The 20,636-nt window shown below is 38.1% G+C and overlaps 3 protein-coding genes across 3 annotated transcripts; 2 read left to right on the top strand and 1 right to left on the bottom strand.

Moving 5' to 3' along the window:
- Positions 1–292: 292 nt before the first annotated feature.
- LOC126622242 (apoptosis inhibitor 5-like protein API5) lies at positions 293–6,920 on the top strand. Its single transcript, XM_050290928.1, has 17 exons — positions 293–453; positions 555–674; positions 788–949; positions 1,183–1,282; positions 1,378–1,443; positions 1,691–1,788; positions 1,877–1,951; positions 2,128–2,277; positions 3,163–3,228; positions 3,324–3,389; positions 4,065–4,175; positions 4,658–4,747; positions 4,833–4,939; positions 5,234–5,348; positions 5,434–5,499; positions 5,606–5,709; positions 6,261–6,920. Exons 2-17 carry the CDS (start codon positions 588–590, stop codon positions 6,466–6,468), a joined length of 1,671 nt encoding a protein of 556 aa, XP_050146885.1. The 5' UTR covers positions 293–453; positions 555–587; the 3' UTR covers positions 6,469–6,920.
- Positions 6,921–7,757: 837 nt separating this feature from the next.
- LOC126622245 (E3 ubiquitin-protein ligase At1g63170-like) lies at positions 7,758–10,504 on the top strand. Its single transcript, XM_050290932.1, has 5 exons — positions 7,758–8,508; positions 8,786–8,905; positions 9,010–9,142; positions 9,687–9,851; positions 10,064–10,504. The coding sequence occupies exons 1-5, from the start codon at positions 7,961–7,963 to the stop codon at positions 10,238–10,240; spliced, it is 1,143 nt and encodes a 380-aa protein (XP_050146889.1). The 5' UTR covers positions 7,758–7,960; the 3' UTR covers positions 10,241–10,504.
- A 1,002-nt stretch (positions 10,505–11,506) lies between these two features.
- On the bottom strand, positions 11,507–15,187 carry LOC126622236 (glutamate receptor 2.7-like). The gene is made up of 5 exons (XM_050290923.1): positions 14,841–15,187; positions 13,479–14,728; positions 13,077–13,383; positions 12,423–12,802; positions 11,507–12,246 (listed from the first exon to the last, which is right to left on the bottom strand). The coding sequence occupies exons 1-5, from the start codon at positions 15,124–15,126 to the stop codon at positions 11,686–11,688; spliced, it is 2,784 nt and encodes a 927-aa protein (XP_050146880.1). The 5' UTR covers positions 15,127–15,187; the 3' UTR covers positions 11,507–11,685.
- Between the last annotated feature and the right edge of the window lie 5,449 nt (positions 15,188–20,636).

Genomic DNA, 20,636 nt, shown 5'->3' with positions numbered 1-20,636 from the left:
TTTTAAATTCAAACATTAAGGGACGAGGATTGTCTGCCTTCCTATTTTTCATACCTTTCTGTGTGTGTGGTCACGGTTAAGATACGTCAACATTTTATATTACTATTCATTTTTGTTTTATTATCTTTATTAAAAAAATAATATAAAATATTAATATGATTTAACCGTGACCAGACAATCCTTGTCCAACATTAAGAGGTAAGACGGTGCTTGTCTACGCCAGTAGAAACGTTTTATTTTATTTCATTTCTTTTGCGGTGAGAAAAAAGCCTAAAGGCCCGGCGGGACGACGTCGTATTAATACCGAAAACGATAAAGTGAAAGGCAAAGAGAAGAAGCTCCGCTTCGTCTTTTTCCCTTCCCCATCAAACCCTCGTCTTCGTCTTCGTCTTCCTCAGTCACTCTCTCTCTCTCTCTCTACTTTCTCTCTCTACACTCCAGAGCCAATAACCAGTAAGCCCTCTTTCGAATTCCAGAATAATAACTATGAAATTTTTTCGAAAACCTTTGCGTTATTATAATAATTCAATTTTTTGTTCCAAATTTCGCCTCAGCTTCCTCCGAGGGCCAGAAGAAGAAGAGCTCCAATGGCCGACCCCTCCGACGAGGCTAAGCATATCGAGAAGCTTTACGAGTTTGGCGAACGCCTCAACGAGTCCAAGGACAAGTCCCAGGTACCCCTCGCCCCGCCAATTTTCTCTTGCACCCTTTTGGTGTTTTCTATTTTTTAAAATTTGATTTCTAGGGTTTTAATTGTGGGCATTTTTTTGTTTGTTTGTGAATTCAGAATGTCAAGGACTACCAAGGGATTATCAATGCGGCCAAGACGAGTGTCAAGGCCAAGCAGCTGGCTGCCCAGCTTATTCCGAGGTTCTTCAAGTTCTTCCCCGAACTTTCGCAGCCCGCCATCGATACCCACCTCGATTTGATTGAAGAAGAAGAGCTCGGGGTCAGTTCATATCTATACCCCACTCATAATTACTTGCACTCATTGCATTTTTTATGCCCTGCCTATATTTGGTAACTGGAAAATTGTGGTATTTTTTCTATGGCGAAAAGTTTATGTTTTAAATTTGTTGTTGTGACATAAGTGAAGTAATTGACAGCATGCCTTATATCTTATTCTTATTCGGGGTCTTGGTGGGTTTAAAATTTTGTTTCGATCATCAATGAAATGTGCAGGTACGAGTACAAGCTATTCGGGGCCTTCCCCTTTTTTGCAAGGATACGCCTGAACACATTGCGAAAATTGTAGACATTCTTGTGCAACTCCTTGCATCTGGTACTTATTTTCCATTCTTTGTTGGGAACTTTGATTCTGGGAGTATGGTAGGTATGTTATATGAGTCTGATGTTGGGCTTTGTTGATGCTTTTAGAGGAATTTGTGGAGCGTGATGCTGTGCATAAAGCACTTATGGCCCTTTTGAGGCAAGATGTTAAAGGTATATTTGTGATCTTCAAATTAGCTGATAGTGCACGATTACAGATTATATGTTTATTACAAATTAACTGATGTATCAACATCAGATTTTAAGTTGGCATTTTTATTTATAAGTAAATTGTATATATGTACAAATGTATACACATTTTATGTATTTTTCTTACTAGCCTTAAGTTCAACACCTGATACATCTTGGATCATTGAAATCTCTCTCTTTCATAATGTACCTCATCTTCTTGTATGTACAGCTTCTTTGACAGCATTATTCAAGCACATTGGGAGTGTTGATGAACCAAGCACAGATGAGTTCATTCGCGAGAAGGTTTTAAGCTTCATTAGAGATAAGGTGAGAAGACCACTTTTTCAAATGTCCAATATGATTGATATCATGTATCTCTTTAAGATAACTGGATGTTAAATGATCAAAATTGTAGGTATTTCCTATTAAAGCTGAACTTTTGAAGCCTCAGGAGGAAATGGAAAGGCATATTACTGATTTAATAAAAAAGGTATGTACATGAATGCTCTGTCAATTGTCTTCATGCGCATGTTTAGATTTAGAGTGGCATGATCGCCTCTAATTAGTAAATTTATATGTTGTTCTCTTCCCCTCATGTTGCCTTTAGTTAAAAGAAAAACCGTGGACATTTATAATTATGATCTCTTTAATTTTATTGTATTGTAGAGCTTGGAAGATGTAACTGGTGCAGAGTTTAGAATGTTTATGGACTTCTTAAAAAGTTTGAGCATATTTGGGGAGAAAGCTCCTGCCGAACGCATGAAAGAACTTATTGGAATTATTGAAGGACAAGCTGATTTGGATGCCCAATTCAATGTAAGCACTTGTTTTATTGTGTTGATTTAAGGATAAAGAATAGCAGTTTCTGACCAAGCCCAATATGCCAAATGTACTCACAATGAATAATGCTGAAATAAGCCTTTTTGATATTACTCTGTTATTCCATAAGATGGCTTGCATTTATTTTGTCATCCCTAGATGTGATGCATTGACTTTGTATTTTGATTACTAATTGCATGTATGGTTGCATGACTCTGGCATGGGCTTAGGGTTTAGGGTTAATGATAATCATACCTGGACCAATATCAGTCATAGTGATTATATTAATCCTTGTATGTAGTTCTTATTCATGACTTCTTACCAGCTTTCTCATCATAATATTGACTGCATGCTGTAGATTTGTTAAGCGATAAATTTGTTTACTTTTCTGTTTTGTGTTGGGATGATCAACAAATCTGTCAATTGTTTACAGGTGAAGCTCTACTTAGTTATTTACTATTCCCAGGATCCCAATTAGACCTGTAATCAAACCAGTATATGAGCAGGTTGTTTTTGGTGCTGGGATAGTCTAGTTGGATTGTTTTTCAAGATATGTAGATTCATTGGAAGCTTGATATTCATCAATTTCTTAAAGTATCAGGGCATCTATAACTATGCATGTCTGTAGGGTTGAAAGTTTGATTTAGAAAATTATTTCAAATTATAATGACCACCAGTGTCTTGTTAATGTCATTTAATATAAGCCACCCTTCTATATGATATTGTCCTTTTAGGCTAGAAGGAAACAAAAGTGATCGTATTGGAAAAGATGCTTCTACAGTGTATATTCTGCTTCCTTTTTTTAAGATCGTAGTATCAATGTATTCTTTTTAATCACTTTGGTTTTATCGATAACTTAATGCCAAAATGGTTGGGATGCAGGTTTCAGATGCTGATCATATTGACAGGTTGATATCCTGCCTATTCATGGCTCTACCATTTGTTGTGGTATACCCTCTAATATCGTAGATTTTTCCTTGTGCTTTTGATGTGTGTATTTCTGGGAATCAAAGACCAACCCTGTTAATTCATATTTGATACAGAGGGGTGCATCAAGCAGCAAGTTCCTAAACTATCTGGACAAACACATCCTTCCTGTTTCGGATAAGGTAACATCATCACTTCCGCCGACTTGGTATATTATTCTATATATGTGCGCAAGTTTCTTGGTAATCTGAAAGTTTTATTTCTATATTCTTCCATCAGTGTTGGCCCAAAAAAATGAAAATGTTTACATTTTCTAGTAAACAAGCTGATATATAATTCAACACTGGGATATAATTTTTTTCTATATTTGTTTGCTTTATTTGTTTTTGTGTGAAATGTTCCATCAGAATTTGGGATGATATATCCTTTCTGCTATTGGTCTTCTAATCTTGCTTTATTTCTTTTCTTGAGTCAACTACTCCAATACTAAAGCAGTGTTTAGATCAAATAGTTGATTCCTTTATTTCCATATGAATCCAGAAGTTTTTATTGGCTGTAAGTGGTCATACTGTTTCATACTTGTCTACATTGTTAAGAGGACTCTTGAGAAATGATCATTAGGTTCTGAAATGAAAAAAAGGAAGATATGGAATATAGAATTAAGTAAATAGCTTGGGGATTGCGGTACTTGCAAGCCTTTAGTGATGATAAATAAAATTTTAATTCCATTTCAATTTATCATTATCTTTTTATGACTATTTGACAATTTTATCCTCTGATGTGCCGTCTTTATAGCGTTTTGGTGTAATGGGCAAGCTCATCAAGCATTTTTATTTAAACAATTTTTTCTTTGTCAGCTTCCTGATGAAAGAAGGCTAGATTTGCTCAAAGCCCTTGCAGAAGTTTCACCTTTCACAGCACCACAAGATTCTCGTCAGATTCTTCCTTCTGTTGTTCAGCTGTTGAAGGTACAATATTTTTAATCGGTGATGCCATCAGTTTATATATTCAAAATTATTAGATGTTTGGACTATGTGCGTGAAGATCCAACCTGTAAATACTCTCGACTATTAGAATCAGTGTTTGTAAATGTAAATGCATAATGCGAGTCATTTTAATTCTGGCAAGACGAAGAATAAGCCTTTGAGACTCAAGTTATTCAATTAAAAAGATTTAAATATATGTATTATTGTACTAATTATCATTCAACCATAATATTCAATCCCTGAACTTATAATATTAATTTGTCACTCAAGGCGCATTGCTATGAGGTGAACCTCAATTGTGCCTTTAAAAACTTATTAGAATCAATATATTCACATCCAGTCTTTGGGCAGTATCGGCTTTTTTGTTTGTTCCATGGCTGGATAACAAACCATTTTTGGAGTCATTTTTTTGTTTATTCTCGTCGCAAAATAATTCTCATTTTTATTCTATTTTTTCCTTGCAGAAGAACATGCCTCGGAGAAAAACTGGAGAGGAGTTTAACTTCACTTACGTAGAATGCTTGTTGTACACTTTTCACCATCTTGCTCACAAGGTATTTTGAATTCCATTCAACCTCTTGTCAATACTACTGCGAATAAACATTTTTTTTGTGCTTACTTGATTTCTTTATCATATAGGTTCCTAATGCTACTAACAGTCTATGCGGTTACAAGATAGTGACTGGGCAACCATCAGATAGGCTTGGCGAGGACTTTTCGGAGCAATATAAGGAGTTTACTGAGAGGTTGGTCTTTCTTTTTCCCTGTTTTACTCCTTGTATATATGATTACTTATTCTAGTCTATACTATCCTACTTTCTTGTCAATGTATATATTATCAAAAGCCCAGCCTTTTGTCCAAAAAAAAAAGAAAAAAAAGCCTAGCTTTCAAGCCACAGGATAGCTAAAGTTATTAGTAATTTTCAAAAGGTAAATTTTTTCATGTTACTGATATCTCAGCAAATACTTTGAAAAGTGGATAATCAAGTGGCCACACCTCTATAAGACTATAACTGGAACTATTATGATTGATTGTGCAGGTTGAGCTATGTTGAGGAGCTAACTAGGGCCACCATGAAGAAGTTAACACAGGGAATGGCTGAAAAGAACAAAGCGATGGCAGCTGCAAAGTCTGAAGAAGCAAAGAATACCATTGTGAGTTAATTTTATGAACATTTCAGATTGTCTTGTGGACCTTTTCTACTAGCAATTATCTTGAAAACAATAATTTGATGTGCAGAAAACTGAAAAGCAGAATACTACAACTGGGTTGCGAACCTGCAATAACATATTGACAATGACAAAGGTGAGGGCAACTGTTTGATTATTTTGAATGGATGATTATTTTGAATGGATGATCATTTATTCATGATCTGTAAGAGCTTATGTTTAAATGATTTGAAACAATGCAGACTCTGCATTCAAAAACACCCTCGTTCATTGGAGATAAGAGCATCAATCTGTCTTGGAAAGAAGCAACAAAACCTGCTGTGCCCTCTAGCTCGCCGACCACAGGGTAAGAGGAATCCTCTCGATCCCCTTTTTTATTACATTCTCATTGGTTTGAAGAATAAATGTTGATTTATGTTATGCTAGACTTTTGGATTCGTTAGTTTTACACAAGTTGGGATAATACAGTTTCTTGAATTGCTTGTGCAAACAATAGGATTATTACAGTCCATTGGTTTCAGTTGTCTTGGCTAGGAGAAAAAAAATATCAAACGACTAACTTTCTATGTTTTATCGTATTCTTTTAGTCATAGTTATGGGTTACTGATGGCACGAGCATCTCTTGGAGTTTCATTAAATGATGCATGTTTTCTTGTAATTTTCCTTCTTTTCCTGATTTTTGACAGACGTCTATATTTTTCCATGTTTTTGCAATTACTGACCATTTAGATACATAGACATCGACATTTAATAGTTTAGTCTTTATCTATACGAGATGCACTTTGAATCTTGAAGGGGGAGATATAAAAATAATATGCTGTGAAAGCAACATTTTTATTCTTTTGAAATTATATTTAAAACGATCTATTCTTATGTGGTTTAAACCTACTGGTGCAGAGCAAAACGACCTGCTAATTTTTCCAATGGATCTGGAAATATGCCTTCAAAAAAGAGCCGTGGAGGTGGCGGTTTACAAAACCAGCTTGTTAATAGAGCATTTGAAGGTCTATCTCAAGGTGGAAGAAGCGGGGGAAGGAGCGGTGGTGGAGGAAGGAGCAGAGGCAGAGGGTGGGGTGGACGTGGAAGGGGAAGGGGTTACAGATAGCTGCACCGTGAGCCAATTTCGGAAGATCATGATGGTAAGATATGGATGCACCCCAGGAATATGCATATGAGTGCGCGATGTGCTGAATTATTTCTCGTCTTAAAAACGAGTTTGAAACAAGTTTTGTTTCATCGAGCAAGCTGATTATAATCTGGATTCATTGTTGATTAACACTAATTATGTTCTGGAGCTTTGTCTAACAAGAACCTCTCGAGTATTTCCCTCCGGCGTCGAAAAAATACGCAGCTTCCCGAGACAGCTCCAGGGATCTATCCGTGCGTTAGTGAATGTATGACCGTTATGTTCGAATATTACGACTTCTCTTGCCATTTTCTAGTTGTACTAATTACCTCTTTACTTTTTACTTTGTCATTAAAGTTTGTACAACTACGCCGTAAATTGTGGATACAAAGTGTGACAAATGTGATGGATCCAAAGGTTGAAGCTTTAAAGGGTTTTTGCAAACTTGGGCCTACCCAAAGTTGGTTAGGAACAATGTGCTCCGATCTCTGCATTTAAGTTTGAATTGTTGAGCAGACATGCGCTAAAGTATCCCTTGAGGGGATGAGTGTACATGCATCTAAAAATTTTATTATGTTTCGGCGTACAATATGCATTCAGTGAGTGGAACTTTGGATGTGTAGTAAGGAACGAATGTCCACGTATGTCAATGTATACTAGAGAAACCTTAAAATATCACTTTTTTATTTTTTTTATTTTTTAGGGAGAGAGTTCAAAATTATTACAATAATTTAGACGAGGAAGAAACGCATGTATAAAAATCAAATATGTTATTCACTAGGATATTGGATCATATATTCCTAAAATCACTTGAACAAAAATAATTATGCCAAGGGTCCCCGCCACCATATTCTTTATCTTTTTAACTTATATGTATAGTGACTATAGTCCCTTTGCCTCTCCAAATAACAAAGAATTATTCTTCTACAAAAATAAAGCAAAGAGCTTGTAACTCAATCGATAGAGAATATTTATTTTTTGTATCTGAACAAAAATCGACCATTAATAGACAATATTAGACAAAAATCGAATATTTATTTTCCTATATTAATAGAAATTATATAAACAGAAAATAATAGACGATTCTTTTTGCCACATTCAGGAGGACTGTTAATTTGTTTTTGGTAAAAAAAAAAAAAAATCAAATTTTGTAATTTTGGTAAATATCCAAAATTAATTTTCTTTTCTCTTTCCTATTTAAAATAAAAGAAAATATAGTTGGTAGTCCCGCGCGTGTCAACTCCGTTGTATTTAACCGTTGACGAAACCCCATTTCATTGTCTTAAAAAGTGTGTTCTTCCTTAACCACGATACAAAAAGCTCACCAAATATTCCGATCAAATCATCCCCAAACCCAATCTTTCAATTCAACCCCCCACTCTCAAACCCTAAAGTTCACTTCTTTCAGATCAAAAGGAAAACCCCAATTCAATTAGTTTCAAAATTTCAGTAAAATTCAAACCGAAAGACGATGTTGAACTCAAACCACCACCAACCCCCGTCTCCCTCCGACGCTTCGTCGCCGCTTTTAGGCCAATCGATGGCCGACAACCTCGTCCGCAGCCGGCTGCTCATGCGTCAGCCGCCGCGCCCTCTTCGCGGCGCGGCTCGCTTCCTGCGTCGCGCCAGCAGCCGACGCATGATGCTGCGCGAGCCGTCGGTCCGGGTACGGGAGGCGGCGGCGGAGCAGCTGGAGGAGCGCCAGAGCGACTGGGCCTACTCTCGGCCGATTATCGTGTTGGACCTATTGTGGAACGCCGGGCTCCTTGGGATTGCCGTCGGGGTGCTGTCGATGAGCTGGAAAGAGGCGCCTTCGGTGCCTTTGAGGACTTGGATTGGCGGGTACGCGTTTCAGTGCCTGGTCCATATGGTCTGCGTGGGGGTGGAGTGCAAGCGGCGGAGGCGCGGAGGTCAAGCGGCGGCGGAAGCGAGTTCCGGGTGGGAAAATTCATCTGCGTCTGGGAGTGATGATGGTGAGGACTATGGAGTTGAGCAGAGCGCCGACTACACTGTCACCAGGTTTTTCATTTTTTTTTAAATGATTAACTTTTTTTTGTGGGGTTATTGAGAATTTGAACTGGGGTTTTGAGTATTAATTTTTACTATTTGTAGTATTTTAGCTGTTGCAATATCTATTTTTGGGTGAAAAATTGTTTTGTTGATTAAATTTGGGAATTTTGGACTGGATTTGAGCCTCTAGGAAAGTACCCATTTTCCATTTGAAGAATTTGTTTTGACTGAGATTGATTGATGTGGTGTGTATGTAGAAGAATATTCTGATGGTTTGATCTGGCAGTGTTGCAAAGCATATGGAGTCTGCAAATACGGTGTTTTCGTTTATCTGGTGGCTTCTTGGGTTCTACTGGGTGACTGCTGGCGGTGAAAGTTTGACACGAGATTCCCCACAGTTATACTGGTTTGTTTGAACTAACTGTCCCTTTTTGCTACTGTTTTCGTTCAAGACATGTCTGTGCATGATGTGATCATCTTTGGCTTATAAAATGTGGGTTGTTTATGCAGGATTTGTATCACTTTTCTTGCTTTGGATGTTGTTTTCGTAGTCATCTGCGTTGCTGTCGTGTCTCTCATTGGTATTGCCGTTTGCTTCTGTCTCCCCTGCATCATTGCCATATTGTATGTTGTGACAGATCAGGTATGTGCTTGTAGGAAATGTTTGAGTTGATTCCATACATTAAGAAGCTTGATATTCAGTGATATTATGATGCCACTCGAAAAAATATTTACTATTTGTCACTTTTCTTATAGACACAAGCTCTAGTTTGATTGGTGAATGTTAGTATCGCACAACATAAAGCCTCTGATATTCTCAAGCTTCAAAGCTATATATGAGGCAAACTAAGAATATATTGTAATGTTCCCATTGTCTAGTACAATTGAATGCAGATAGTCCAATCGCCACTAGGATTCTGAGCTAAGATCTAAACATGCCATGTGAAGACATTGTCTAGAGTTCATTTCCGCTCTTGGAGATTTATAGTGACTTTGTTTTTATTTGTCAAATTTGACTATCATATGTTGCATGGTTTCTAACTTTCTGTGTATGAGCCGTTTACTTTAGTTCACTTTAGAAGAATTTTGAATTTCATCAGAACCTGTGTGAGTTTTATACCTTCCTTCCATTTATATGCTGTTAAATACTGTCCCTAATTTCCTGGTCATTTTTGGTTTCTGAACAGGAAGGAGCAACAAAGGAAGAGATCGATCATTTGCCAAAGTACAAGTTCCACATGATACCTGATTTTGACAAAGTTAACGGTGAGATCCTAGAATCTTCTGGAGGAGTAATGACGGAATGCGACACTACTACACCTACTGAACATGTTCTTTCCGCAGAGGATGCTGTAAGTTCCATGATACATTCTTGATTTCTTTTTACTAGGAAGTCTCATAACATAGTTATTTAAAAAAAAAAAAGAATATGCTGAAATCGGTTTTTGTATTACCAACCAGAAATCATACCATGTACTTGCTCAGGAATTAAGCCTTTCAAGCAAGTGAGCCTACGCTACATGACTCGTGTGCTTATTACCTGAGTTTTTGTGTTAAATCTCAGGAATGTTGCATCTGCCTTTGTGCCTACGAGGATGGAACTGAACTGCGTGAACTTCCATGCTGTCACCACTTTCACTGCACCTGCATAGACAAATGGTTACAGATCAATGCCACCTGCCCACTCTGCAAGTTCAACATTTTGAAGTCCGTTAGCCAAAGCGGTAGTGAAGAAGTATAAAAAGCAAGTTCCGCATAACAGTTATGAGGAGATTGTATGCCGTGCTCCTATGTATATATAGTAGACCATGAAACATTCCACCATCTGCCGGGAACCATTCTGCCGGAATCCAGATGCAACTTCAAGGTCAGGTTTGTTGCGAGAACATCTTCTCCTCCTAGAATGTTAGTTTGTATATTGAGTTTTTTTCTACGAGTCATTTATGTGATGTCTAATAAACAAAATGTTTAACTACATATGAGTTCCTTACAAAGTATTGGCTTACATATGAGTTCCTTACACCTGGACGCCACCATGGTGTCCCAAACCAATGGTACAGTCCTATGTCGGAAGTTAAAACACATAGCTTGCATCATTTGGTATGGGACGCCATACTGGCATCTCAGGGACGGATGTAGGCAAGTCCTTCGCCATGTACACGAGTCACGAGCCTATGGTATAATTGTTTTATTTGTATTTTTCGGGACGCATGCTCTATGCTAATGATGTGTGATTACACAATAGATTGGGTGCCAACGAGAGGAAGTAGATACGCAAAAACAGAGGGTGAAAATGAGACAAAAAACCAAAACTGCACCAGCCGGCAATCGAACCCGGGTCTGTACCGTGGCAGGGTACTATTCTAGTACTAGACCACTGGTGATTGCTTGACTTTTATTTTCAATTTTATATTATTGTTCAACTGGGTTGATTTGCATCCTTAAGGAATTTGTCTTTCTTTGAAAGCTTTTATGTCTAGTTTGCATGCAAGAATGGTTGCCCCCTTTAATCGCATAGTTTTCCAAAGGGAAACGGGAAAGGAATAAACAAAGTGATCATTAATTTGAAAGAATGTTGGGCGTTCAAAAATCAACAAACAAAAAATGAATGCAGCGGAGATGAGAGAAAATTGAAGGTAAAGTAGGAGTGGCTACACGAGAAATGATATGATTAAGAGCGAGGATATCGGATGTAAAGTAGGAGTGGCCGCAGTTGAGATAAGAGTAGAGGAAATCAGGTAAGGTGGTATAGACACATGAACCGAAGACCTATAGAAGCAATTATGAGACGAATGCTAACATCAAAAGGGGTAGAGGAAGACTTGGAAAGAGATCACAGTAAGAAAATGTATGGAGTATTTGGAGCTAACAGAACACATGACGCAAAATCGAGCGTAATCGCATTCTAAAATCCATACAACCCACTTAATGAGATTAGCCTTGGCTGCTGTTGTTGGAAACCATTATCTGTAAAAGACTACACGACATGATTCAATGTTCACACTACTTCTGGTAAAAATAAGACGATACAGTATTCATCTCTTAATGAGGTATTCTATACAAATTACATGAATTAATCAAATGTATAAAAGAAACAGAAAGCAAAGACAACTGCCTAAACATTAGTCTAAAACTATATGCGCAATTTATCAGCATATACAATCTGGAAGAATATAAAAAAATGTACTAAAATGATGATCTATGGTTCAAAGGAATTGAACCAGTTGGGTTGATTTCGGTAGGCGGATTGGATTGGATTGGAATGCATTCGATTTCTGTTGGATTGTAGGTGTGATGAGGATGCTGAGTAGTGGAAGTGGTGGAGTACTCCCACATTGGAGAACTCCATTCTTCTGCGAAAAAAGTAAAAAATGGAGCTCTGGTTGGAACGTCAATCTGTCGAGTGTAAATTTTTTTTGCCATTCTAACTGCCTTGTTCGAAAGCGTTTCTCTGGTCGGGCTCGGACTTGCACTGCCTTGTTGTGCTGCCTCTTGATGCTGAAACCTCCTCAGCCTGATGGTAAAAGAGAGCAGAAAGCATAAGGTGGAAGTAGCAGCTGATATTACATAGAGGCCTGTAAAACTGTTGAGGGTCAAGCTTTCTGGTTCGTTCGAAGTTGCATTTCTTGGACACTCCTTTTTGGGAGTCAACCATTCATTTTGTAGCTTCTTCACTTCCCCATTCTCCAACAGCTCTAGAATCACCTTCGAGAAATCACGCACTATCGGAGAACCTCTCTGGAATATCTGCAAGGTGAACACGAAAACAATTTTATTAGTTTCGCTATGTTGGTCAGAAATATGGTTAACTTTAATTGAGATATTTTCGACCAAAAAGTTTGTAACCAGTTCTATTTGTGCATATTTTCGTATTTTGTACGCGCAGAGAGAAATAGAATGTGAACAATTTAGTCATTACTCACAAAGCTCAAGCCTCCAAATCTATAGGTGGGTGCAGTGGCAGTATATCCTTCGCAGTACTCATTCATGAAGACTTCTGCATATGGGAGTTCAAGAAAGGCGGCCTCTATAGTTTTTTTTTTGAATTCATTCGGGTAGTTGTATTCGCTTTTGACTTTGATGATGTTTTTGAATCCAAGGACATTCTGCAGGTACTCAATGACAAATGAGTCCCCGTCGCAACCAACTTTCGAGTCGGTGTCGATGTATGTTGCATTCGGTTTGAGTCGCTGGACGGTAAGCATTGAAGAGAGATTAGCGGTGTAGCTTGAGGTCAGGCTCAATACAACAAACAGCCACACTATGACCACCACTCGCGTTAAGTTGCTGTAGATTTTCTCTTCTGTGAGATAAAAACATAGGTTTACAATGAGGGTAAGAATAGTTCTCAAACAATTCTGGACCGACTATTTTCATAGTTAGGCTTGTACTAAAAAATTTAGATTATCATTGGTTATCATACATTACAAAGAATGAAAAAACGGTAGGGGCGTTTAGAATGGTCGCTACAAAACCAAATAGGGGCGTATTTCAGGGAAAATCCGCCCCTCGCCTCTAAAAGAAGCGCTTCTAATACTCACTTTTTTGGTAGTGAAATGTTCAAAATTGGTACTTACTGTGAGCAAAGAACAAAGAGGAGAAGGTGAACCAAGTTGCTGTGCCAATCTGATTCTTCAAGGGGCCACCGAATGCTGGATTCAACGGGCGCTCCAGGAACCATATGATGAACACTGTGTAGATGAAGATGGAACCAGTCACCACCCACATTTGCAATGTGAAAGGTTTCATAAACATCCATGTTGATTTTTCGGGTTTTGCTGGAACTATCATTGACAAACCAGACTCCATATATGGCTGAGTGAATTCCACCTTGTCCAGCCGATCAGCTAGCACGGTTATGTCAGCAACCACAGCATCATAAACCTGCAAGCGTACAGTCGAATCAAAACCAATGAAAGAGAGAAACAGTATTCGAATTCATCTTTATGAAAAAATAGAAAAATAAATGATGGTTTTACCTTTTTATGGACTCGTTCCACAAGATCATCGTGCAAGCCATCGAAAACTTCAAATTGATACGGCAGAGAATAGTTCAAACGATTTATGACCATATCAAAAATTGCAATGCAGAAACCGACATACTTCTTCTTATCTGAGTCTTGCCTGGACAGATCAACCTTCACAAATTTGCTGAAGTAAGTATTACCCGGCACCCCAATTCTCATCGGCTTGTCAACAGTAGGCATTGCCCAGCCTTTCGGGGCACCAGTTAGGTTCCCAGGCCAGATTACTCCACCAACATCACTGAATTTGTTTTCCCCTGCTTCATCCGATGAGAACCCAAGTTCCGGTGTCCAATAGTTCAATTCTTGGAATCTATTCTCATCCAAAATATTTACAATCCTGAAAACTGGAGAGGACAGTACCTCACCGCTGTTTAACCGCATGTTCGCACTCAAACCTGTATAACTGCTCAATACGGTTTTCAACACCTCAAGGCTAATTGTGTTGTCAGTCATTTTTCCGATGGCCTGTGTAATGATTTCAATAGCATCATATGCTCGAAGAGCGTAAATTTCTGGCTGCGCGCTATTTCCTTCTGAATACTTCGTTTGGAATTTCTTCCGGAAATTTGTATAAGAACTAGTATTATTGGCATAGAAGGTCCTGATTCCCAGGGTGCCTTTCATGTCAGAGGTGTGTTGAGGTTCAAGCAAACTTGCAATACTCTCGGTGATGATCCAAGCTGACTCTTTTCCAACAAGTCCCATCTTCCCAGCCAATCGAAATAGATTAGTCACCGTAGGCAACGATGACTGGAGAATGATAAACACCCGAGACTGCATGGTGGGAAGCCTCAACATCTCTTCTAGCTCAACCCAGTTTGGATTAGACAGCGAAGAAATCTGCGGAAGAACCAAACGGTGCTCAATCTTTGAACCGACATCTTGGAGCGCCTCGGTCAAAAGAGCTAGCATCCCAACATCGCCGCCATAACCATCATCTTCGTATACCACAACCACCGTTTTCCAATGGTAAGCTGAAACTATATCCGCAATGCATTTCATCTGAGCATAACCATCTGTTGCTATTCTTATCAAAAATGGCCATCGGTGTTGCATTAGTGGTGGGGTTATAGAGGGCGCTGCAAACGAAATCACCGGAATTTGAGTTTGGTTTCCGACAAGATCAGCTACTTGAGCTGCTTCCTCCCATGTGTCCATGCCAACTATTACTTCTACTTTCTTCTCCTTTATCAATTCTTCAGCTGCAACAAAAATTGAAACGAAACATACATAAACTCCATCAGTACTAATACATGTCCAAACTAGTTAACTATTATAAATACCGTCATGTCATGTGTTTACTGCTTTACTCACCAGCAGAAGCAGCAAGAAAGGGGTCTCTGCCGGAGTCGCGAAAATGAAGGATGAGCTTATGAGTCTTTGAAAGGTTGTTAAAGCTCTCAGCTGCGATCTCCATGGCGGTTTTCTGCTCTTTCCCAATACGTGAACTAAAGTTAATGATAGCACCGACGTTGGTGACATTGGTGCTACTGTCGGCTTCAACTCCATAGGGGAGAATGATGAGAAGGTAGATGATGACCATGGGAAACAGAAGCCAGAGTCTTTGGACACGATTCGCGCTGGTTTTAGAGACAGACATTTCGGTATTGATTTTGAAGCAAGAAATAATGACAGAACATTTTCCATATATCTTGTTTATATGATGACATTATACGTATGTGATACGGAAAATATAAGGTCGTGTGTAAGAAAATACGCGGTGTTAATTGTTCCTGGAAAATTTGTCCGTGACTTGGTCTGGAATATTGACAAATGGCTTATCGATATATGTGACTTGGTCTTCTATGAAACAGAAATTCAATCTCTAAGTTTTCTCTTCAAGTTTAGGAATTAGGGTTTAGGTTTAGAGGCGATCGCCAAGGCTCCCAGCAACATGCAAACGTCTCTTTTTATCTTTTAGCTAATTACAAAAGGTGTGATCACTTAGTACTATGGTCTAGTGGTATCTTTTTTCATTTGTAAGTGAGAGGTCTTAAGTTTGATTCTCGCCAAAGACGAATTTGAACCACATTATTGCTAGTTTATTGTGAGGCTAATATCGTTTATTAAAAAAAAAATTACAAAAGGTGCTAAAAATTACGAAAGGTGCTATTTGGATTGGGTCAAACCGAATCTGTTTGTGTCTAACTTGACTTTCAATTCGATTGGTCGGGTTAGGATTTGGTCGACCTTCCAACCTGCTTGCATTGCACACACAAATATACTCGTGAGGATTGAGTTCATTCTTGTATGTAACTAATTGTCCAGGCCTCCATTAGCAGTTTACGCATTAAAAGTGGGCTCGCTTCTAAAAGATGATTAGAATACAAGAATGATTTCAATTGTTAATTAAACTTTTGATACTTAATTTAGTAATCTAAGAATTGATGGTCTTTTTCTTTCTTTCTAAGTAGCTCCAAATTTCATGGAGATATTTTGCCAGTGGTTCTTAATTTTTTCTTTTATTTTCTGAATTGTTAAATGATGTCATTGTCCATACCATACTATTATAGTTGACATATTTTATTGAATGTACGTGTCCCTATTTCTGCCTCAGTAACTTTCCGAATGCAAACAATAGACTTGGATCTCAACCTCACTTATTGTCTTGTCTAGCCCCCGTTGCAGACCGTTCTTTTTAAACCCTTGAAAATGACTGCATTAGCGTGAATGAATTTCATAATTTTTTGTTACAATTTAGTAAACCTGAGATTGAAACTTAAAATGGAAGCGATTAACCAATTCAAAATTAGAGAAATTGCTAATATTGAATAGTAAAAAAATCACTTTAAAATAATCAATAATGAGATTAATAAAAAGGGTAATGTTAGGGAGACTAAATATGTAGATAGAATTTTGTAAACTAAATGACATGAAAGTTGATGATTGAATTATTACTTAACTGTTGATTAACGTGCTTATTTTTTATTGATGACACATCATTTAGCTTGTAAATTTAGTATTCCTAACATAACTTTTAATAAGAAAATATTTATCCACACATCCATGGACAGACGTCTCGAGAGAATAATTGAAAATTATAATTATGTAAACCATACTTTTGCTTCTGGGTATGAAAGGTATCTGTAGACATCGAAATTTTAGTGAAATAAATGTTGACCAATAATTACAATTTCAATGCTCACGTGTCACATAAATTTTTACACGTAGTGTGTGACTAAACGAAAACTCAAAATAAATCGGAAAAGTCATCAAATAAAGACACGTGTCAACACCTAACAGAAATGATTTATTTCATCTGAATATTATATTCAAAATTAGGCCTTGAAAAAATTCTATAAATACAAGACCATTTCATTCATTTTAGGACACCAATTCATAACCAATTCACATCACACCAAAACCTTGAAGCTTTGAAACTTTAAAGCTCCCAAGCCAATCCCGAAGGATCAAGAAAGCTCTCTTCGTTCTTCGTCAAATCCTCCTTCAAAATCAAGCCCCAACGGCCCTTAAAGAACTTCCACCAATTCAAGATCAAGCCCCGACGGCTCTTGAAGAAAGTGTTCATCGTTCATCGTTCATCGTCCGTTCATCCTAAGATCAAGCCCCAACGGCCCTTTGGATCAACAACATCAACAAATCCACACATCTAACCATTCTTCAAGATCAAGTCTAAAAACCCTTGAAGATCCGTTCACCCATCAACCTTCAAGATTAAGCCCAAAAGCCTTTGAAGAAATCCGCACAACTGTTCTTCAAAATCAAGCCCAAAAGCCCCTTGAAGACCCGTTTGTCAACCTTCAAGATCAAGCCCCAACGACCCTTAGATCAATAGCACAATCCACAAATCTATGCATTACAAAGATCGAATCAGAGGCTAAATTTGTAGAAGAGATTGTAACCCCTAAATCATTAATACAAATATTATTTTGTATACGTATTCTTGTCTCATTCATTGCAGGAATATTCGTGTTTACAGTATCATTCCTCATTTTTCATTGAAACTTGTTTGTTTACAAAGTCAATTGTCATGGATGAAAGAATGGTAAGTCAAGAACGTTTAATTTGAAAATTTTGCCCATTAAAAGTAATAAGCAAAAATCCAATAACACTAACTAAAAAGTATAATAAAATCTCGCAACTCAAACAAAAATATGAATACAACCACCAGGGGGGTGTTCTATGGTTGAAGATGTATTCTAAACCTGTTTTTCACACGAAATGTCCTGATTCGATTCTTGATGCTGGTGAATCACACGATGGTGGTCAGAAAAGACTGAAATGCCTTTGTAAATCTTTCCAACCCCTAGAAGAATGGACTAGCATGGCGAATCCACCAGCTAGTCCTCTTTTGAAGAAACAAAAATATGAATCCTAGAGGACATAACAATCCAATGAGATAAATTTAATCGACCCAAAAAATAGACAAAAATCTAGCAATTTTACAAAATAACGCAACTATGAACATTGTCATCACTGAATAAAGTGAAAGGATCAATTGCTATGTTTTCATCCATCATCAGCATGGCCACTGTATCCTGCTGTTGCGGCGGTTGGTTATTGGGAGAAATTCTAAGGTCCGTCCACGTGGTCCGACCACACCCACACACAGAGGAAGTATTCTGTATTCTCTCCCCACCACCCCAAGGGCAGGAGGATAGAAGATCCTCTAGGTTGTCAGGATTGCTTACTTTGCCTCCTTTGGCGCCGTCTTTCCCTTCTTTGCTATGATTCAAAGCATCAGTGTCATGTTCCGTGTTATTCATCAGTTGCTTATTTTCATGTTTATTGCCATAAGGTTTGACTGCATTCCCAAATAAAGACTTACATAAACCGATGACGATTTAAAGTAGTCGTGTCCTAAATCAATCACCCGACAGCACGTGGAAAATTTAAAACATGCAGCAACGCGTGATAAGCATCCCCAGCAAATCCTCCAACACCATGTGGAGAAGTCAAAACACGTAACAACACTCGATAGGTTTGGACACCACCACCTGGACAATATTCTTGCTTATCATGCAAATCCTTGAACTAGCAGCACCATTGTGTCGTCTCCTCACCACCTTGACATTCCTGTTTCATGTAATCCAGTCTTTTACTTATATTTGTGCCAACCCATCCTCACCCACTTCTTCATCAGACAAATCGAGGTCGACAAATTTTTTTCCTTTGCCACCACTTTGATACTTTCACCAATGACCATGTCCTTGAACTGGTTTTCGAGTTGAATCCGCTAGTTTTTCGAACCCTTTTGACTTCTCCAGAGCTTCGCATGTTTAATCGCCGTGATGAGTTGCTTTTTATCAAGGGTTCTTTCTTGTCACAACCAACTTCCCTTGCTCCACATCAACAATATAGTACACCATCAATTTCAGATACAAATTTGGTTAATTTTGATAAATTCCGGTGAGTTAGTTGGTTCCCGGATGGTGTATTTCTAGAGGCAGACAGGAATAAAGAAACAGAGAGCAAAAATCAGAGGAATGTGAAAGGTTTCTTATCTGTGAAGTAACCACAGATATTTCATTAAATATCAACTCATAGGATATTTCCTTACAAGCTAATCTAGAGCAATCTCAGCCCTTGATTCACAAACAAAGATCTAAAGCATACACTTGTCTTATGAGACTAGACATACACTTTTCTATTGGTTTCTTCCTTCTTAACCACTTGAACAAAACTAAATTCTATTTAATTCCAACACTCCCCTTTAAATGAATTCTGGTTTTGATCCCAAGCATTCCTCTGAGATAGACAAATCTTTCCCTTGGTAGAGCTTTGGTAAAGATGTCGGCCATTTGATCCTGTGATTTGCAGTAGATCAATTCAATGGTATTCTCCTGTAAGGCTTCCCTTATGAAGTGAAACTCCCTTTTGATATGCTTGGTTTTCTGATGAAAAATAGGATTTTTGGTCATAGCTATTGCTGATGTGTTGTCACACATAAGTGGTGAAGCATCCACTTGCATTTCACCAAAATCCTTTAACACAAACCTCAACCATATAGCTTGAGAGGTAGCCATTGCAGCACTCACATACTCTGCTTCAGCTGTAGACAATGCAACACTATGTTGCTTGACAGAGGCCCAAGAAAATATCCCAGAACCAAATGTAAATGCATATCCAGAGGTACTTCTCATGTCATCTTCACTGCCACCCCAATCGCTGTCACAGAAGCCTACCAGTATTGCTTTTTCTCCCTTTTCATATTTGATTCCATAGTCCAAGGTCCCTGAGATATACCTTAGTACTCTCTTAGCAGTTCCCATGTGAATTCTTGTGGGATTATGCATGAACCTTGATAAGAGATTGGCTGCATACATAATGTCAGGTCTTGTAGCAGTCAAATAAAGCAGACTTCCAACCATTCTTCGGTATAAGCATTCATCAGCAGATTCAGAACCATCCACTTTACAAAGTTTCTCATTCGTGATCAATGGTGTTGCCACAGATTTACATCCTTTCAGATTGAATCTTTCAAGCAATGATTGTGCATACTTCTGTTGATGTATGAAAATCCCAGTAATTTCTTGTATTACTCCAATTCCCAAGAAGTGATGCAACAACCCAAGATCCGCCATCTCATATTGTCTCATCATGTCCCTTCTGAATTCTTCAATCATTTCTTCACAATTACCAGTAAAGACCACATCATCAACATATATAGACACAATAAGCATCTCAGAGTTCTCACCAGTTTTTGTATATAATGTAGCTTCACTAGGACTTTTGTTAAATCCACTCTTGCTGAAATATGAGTCTATCTCACTGTACCAAGCCCTGAGGGCTTGCTTGAGTCCATACAGTGCTTTGTTTAACTTATAAACCTTCTCTTCTTTATTTGGCACTTCAAATCCTTGTGGTTGATCCACATACACTTCTTCCTCCAGAATGCCATTTAGAAAAGCTGATTTAACATCTAACTGGTGAAATTTCCATCCCTTTTGGGCAGCAAGAGCAAATAAGGTTCTAATGGTATCTAACCTTGCCACTGAGGCAAAGGTTTCATTGAAATCTACCCCAGGTTGTTGTGAGTAGCCTTTGGCAACTAATCTTGCTTTGTTCTTATGTATTGATCCATCCAAATTTAGTTTGGTCTTGTAGATCCATTTCACACCTATCACAGGTTTATCACTCGGTCTATTT

The sequence above is a fragment of the Malus sylvestris genome, chromosome 5 (genome assembly GCF_916048215.2).
Source record: "Malus sylvestris chromosome 5, drMalSylv7.2, whole genome shotgun sequence".
NCBI classification, from domain to species: Eukaryota; Viridiplantae; Streptophyta; class Magnoliopsida; order Rosales; family Rosaceae; genus Malus; species Malus sylvestris.
Note: the sequence above shows the minus strand (reverse complement) of the source record. Positions and strands in the feature narration are given on the sequence as shown.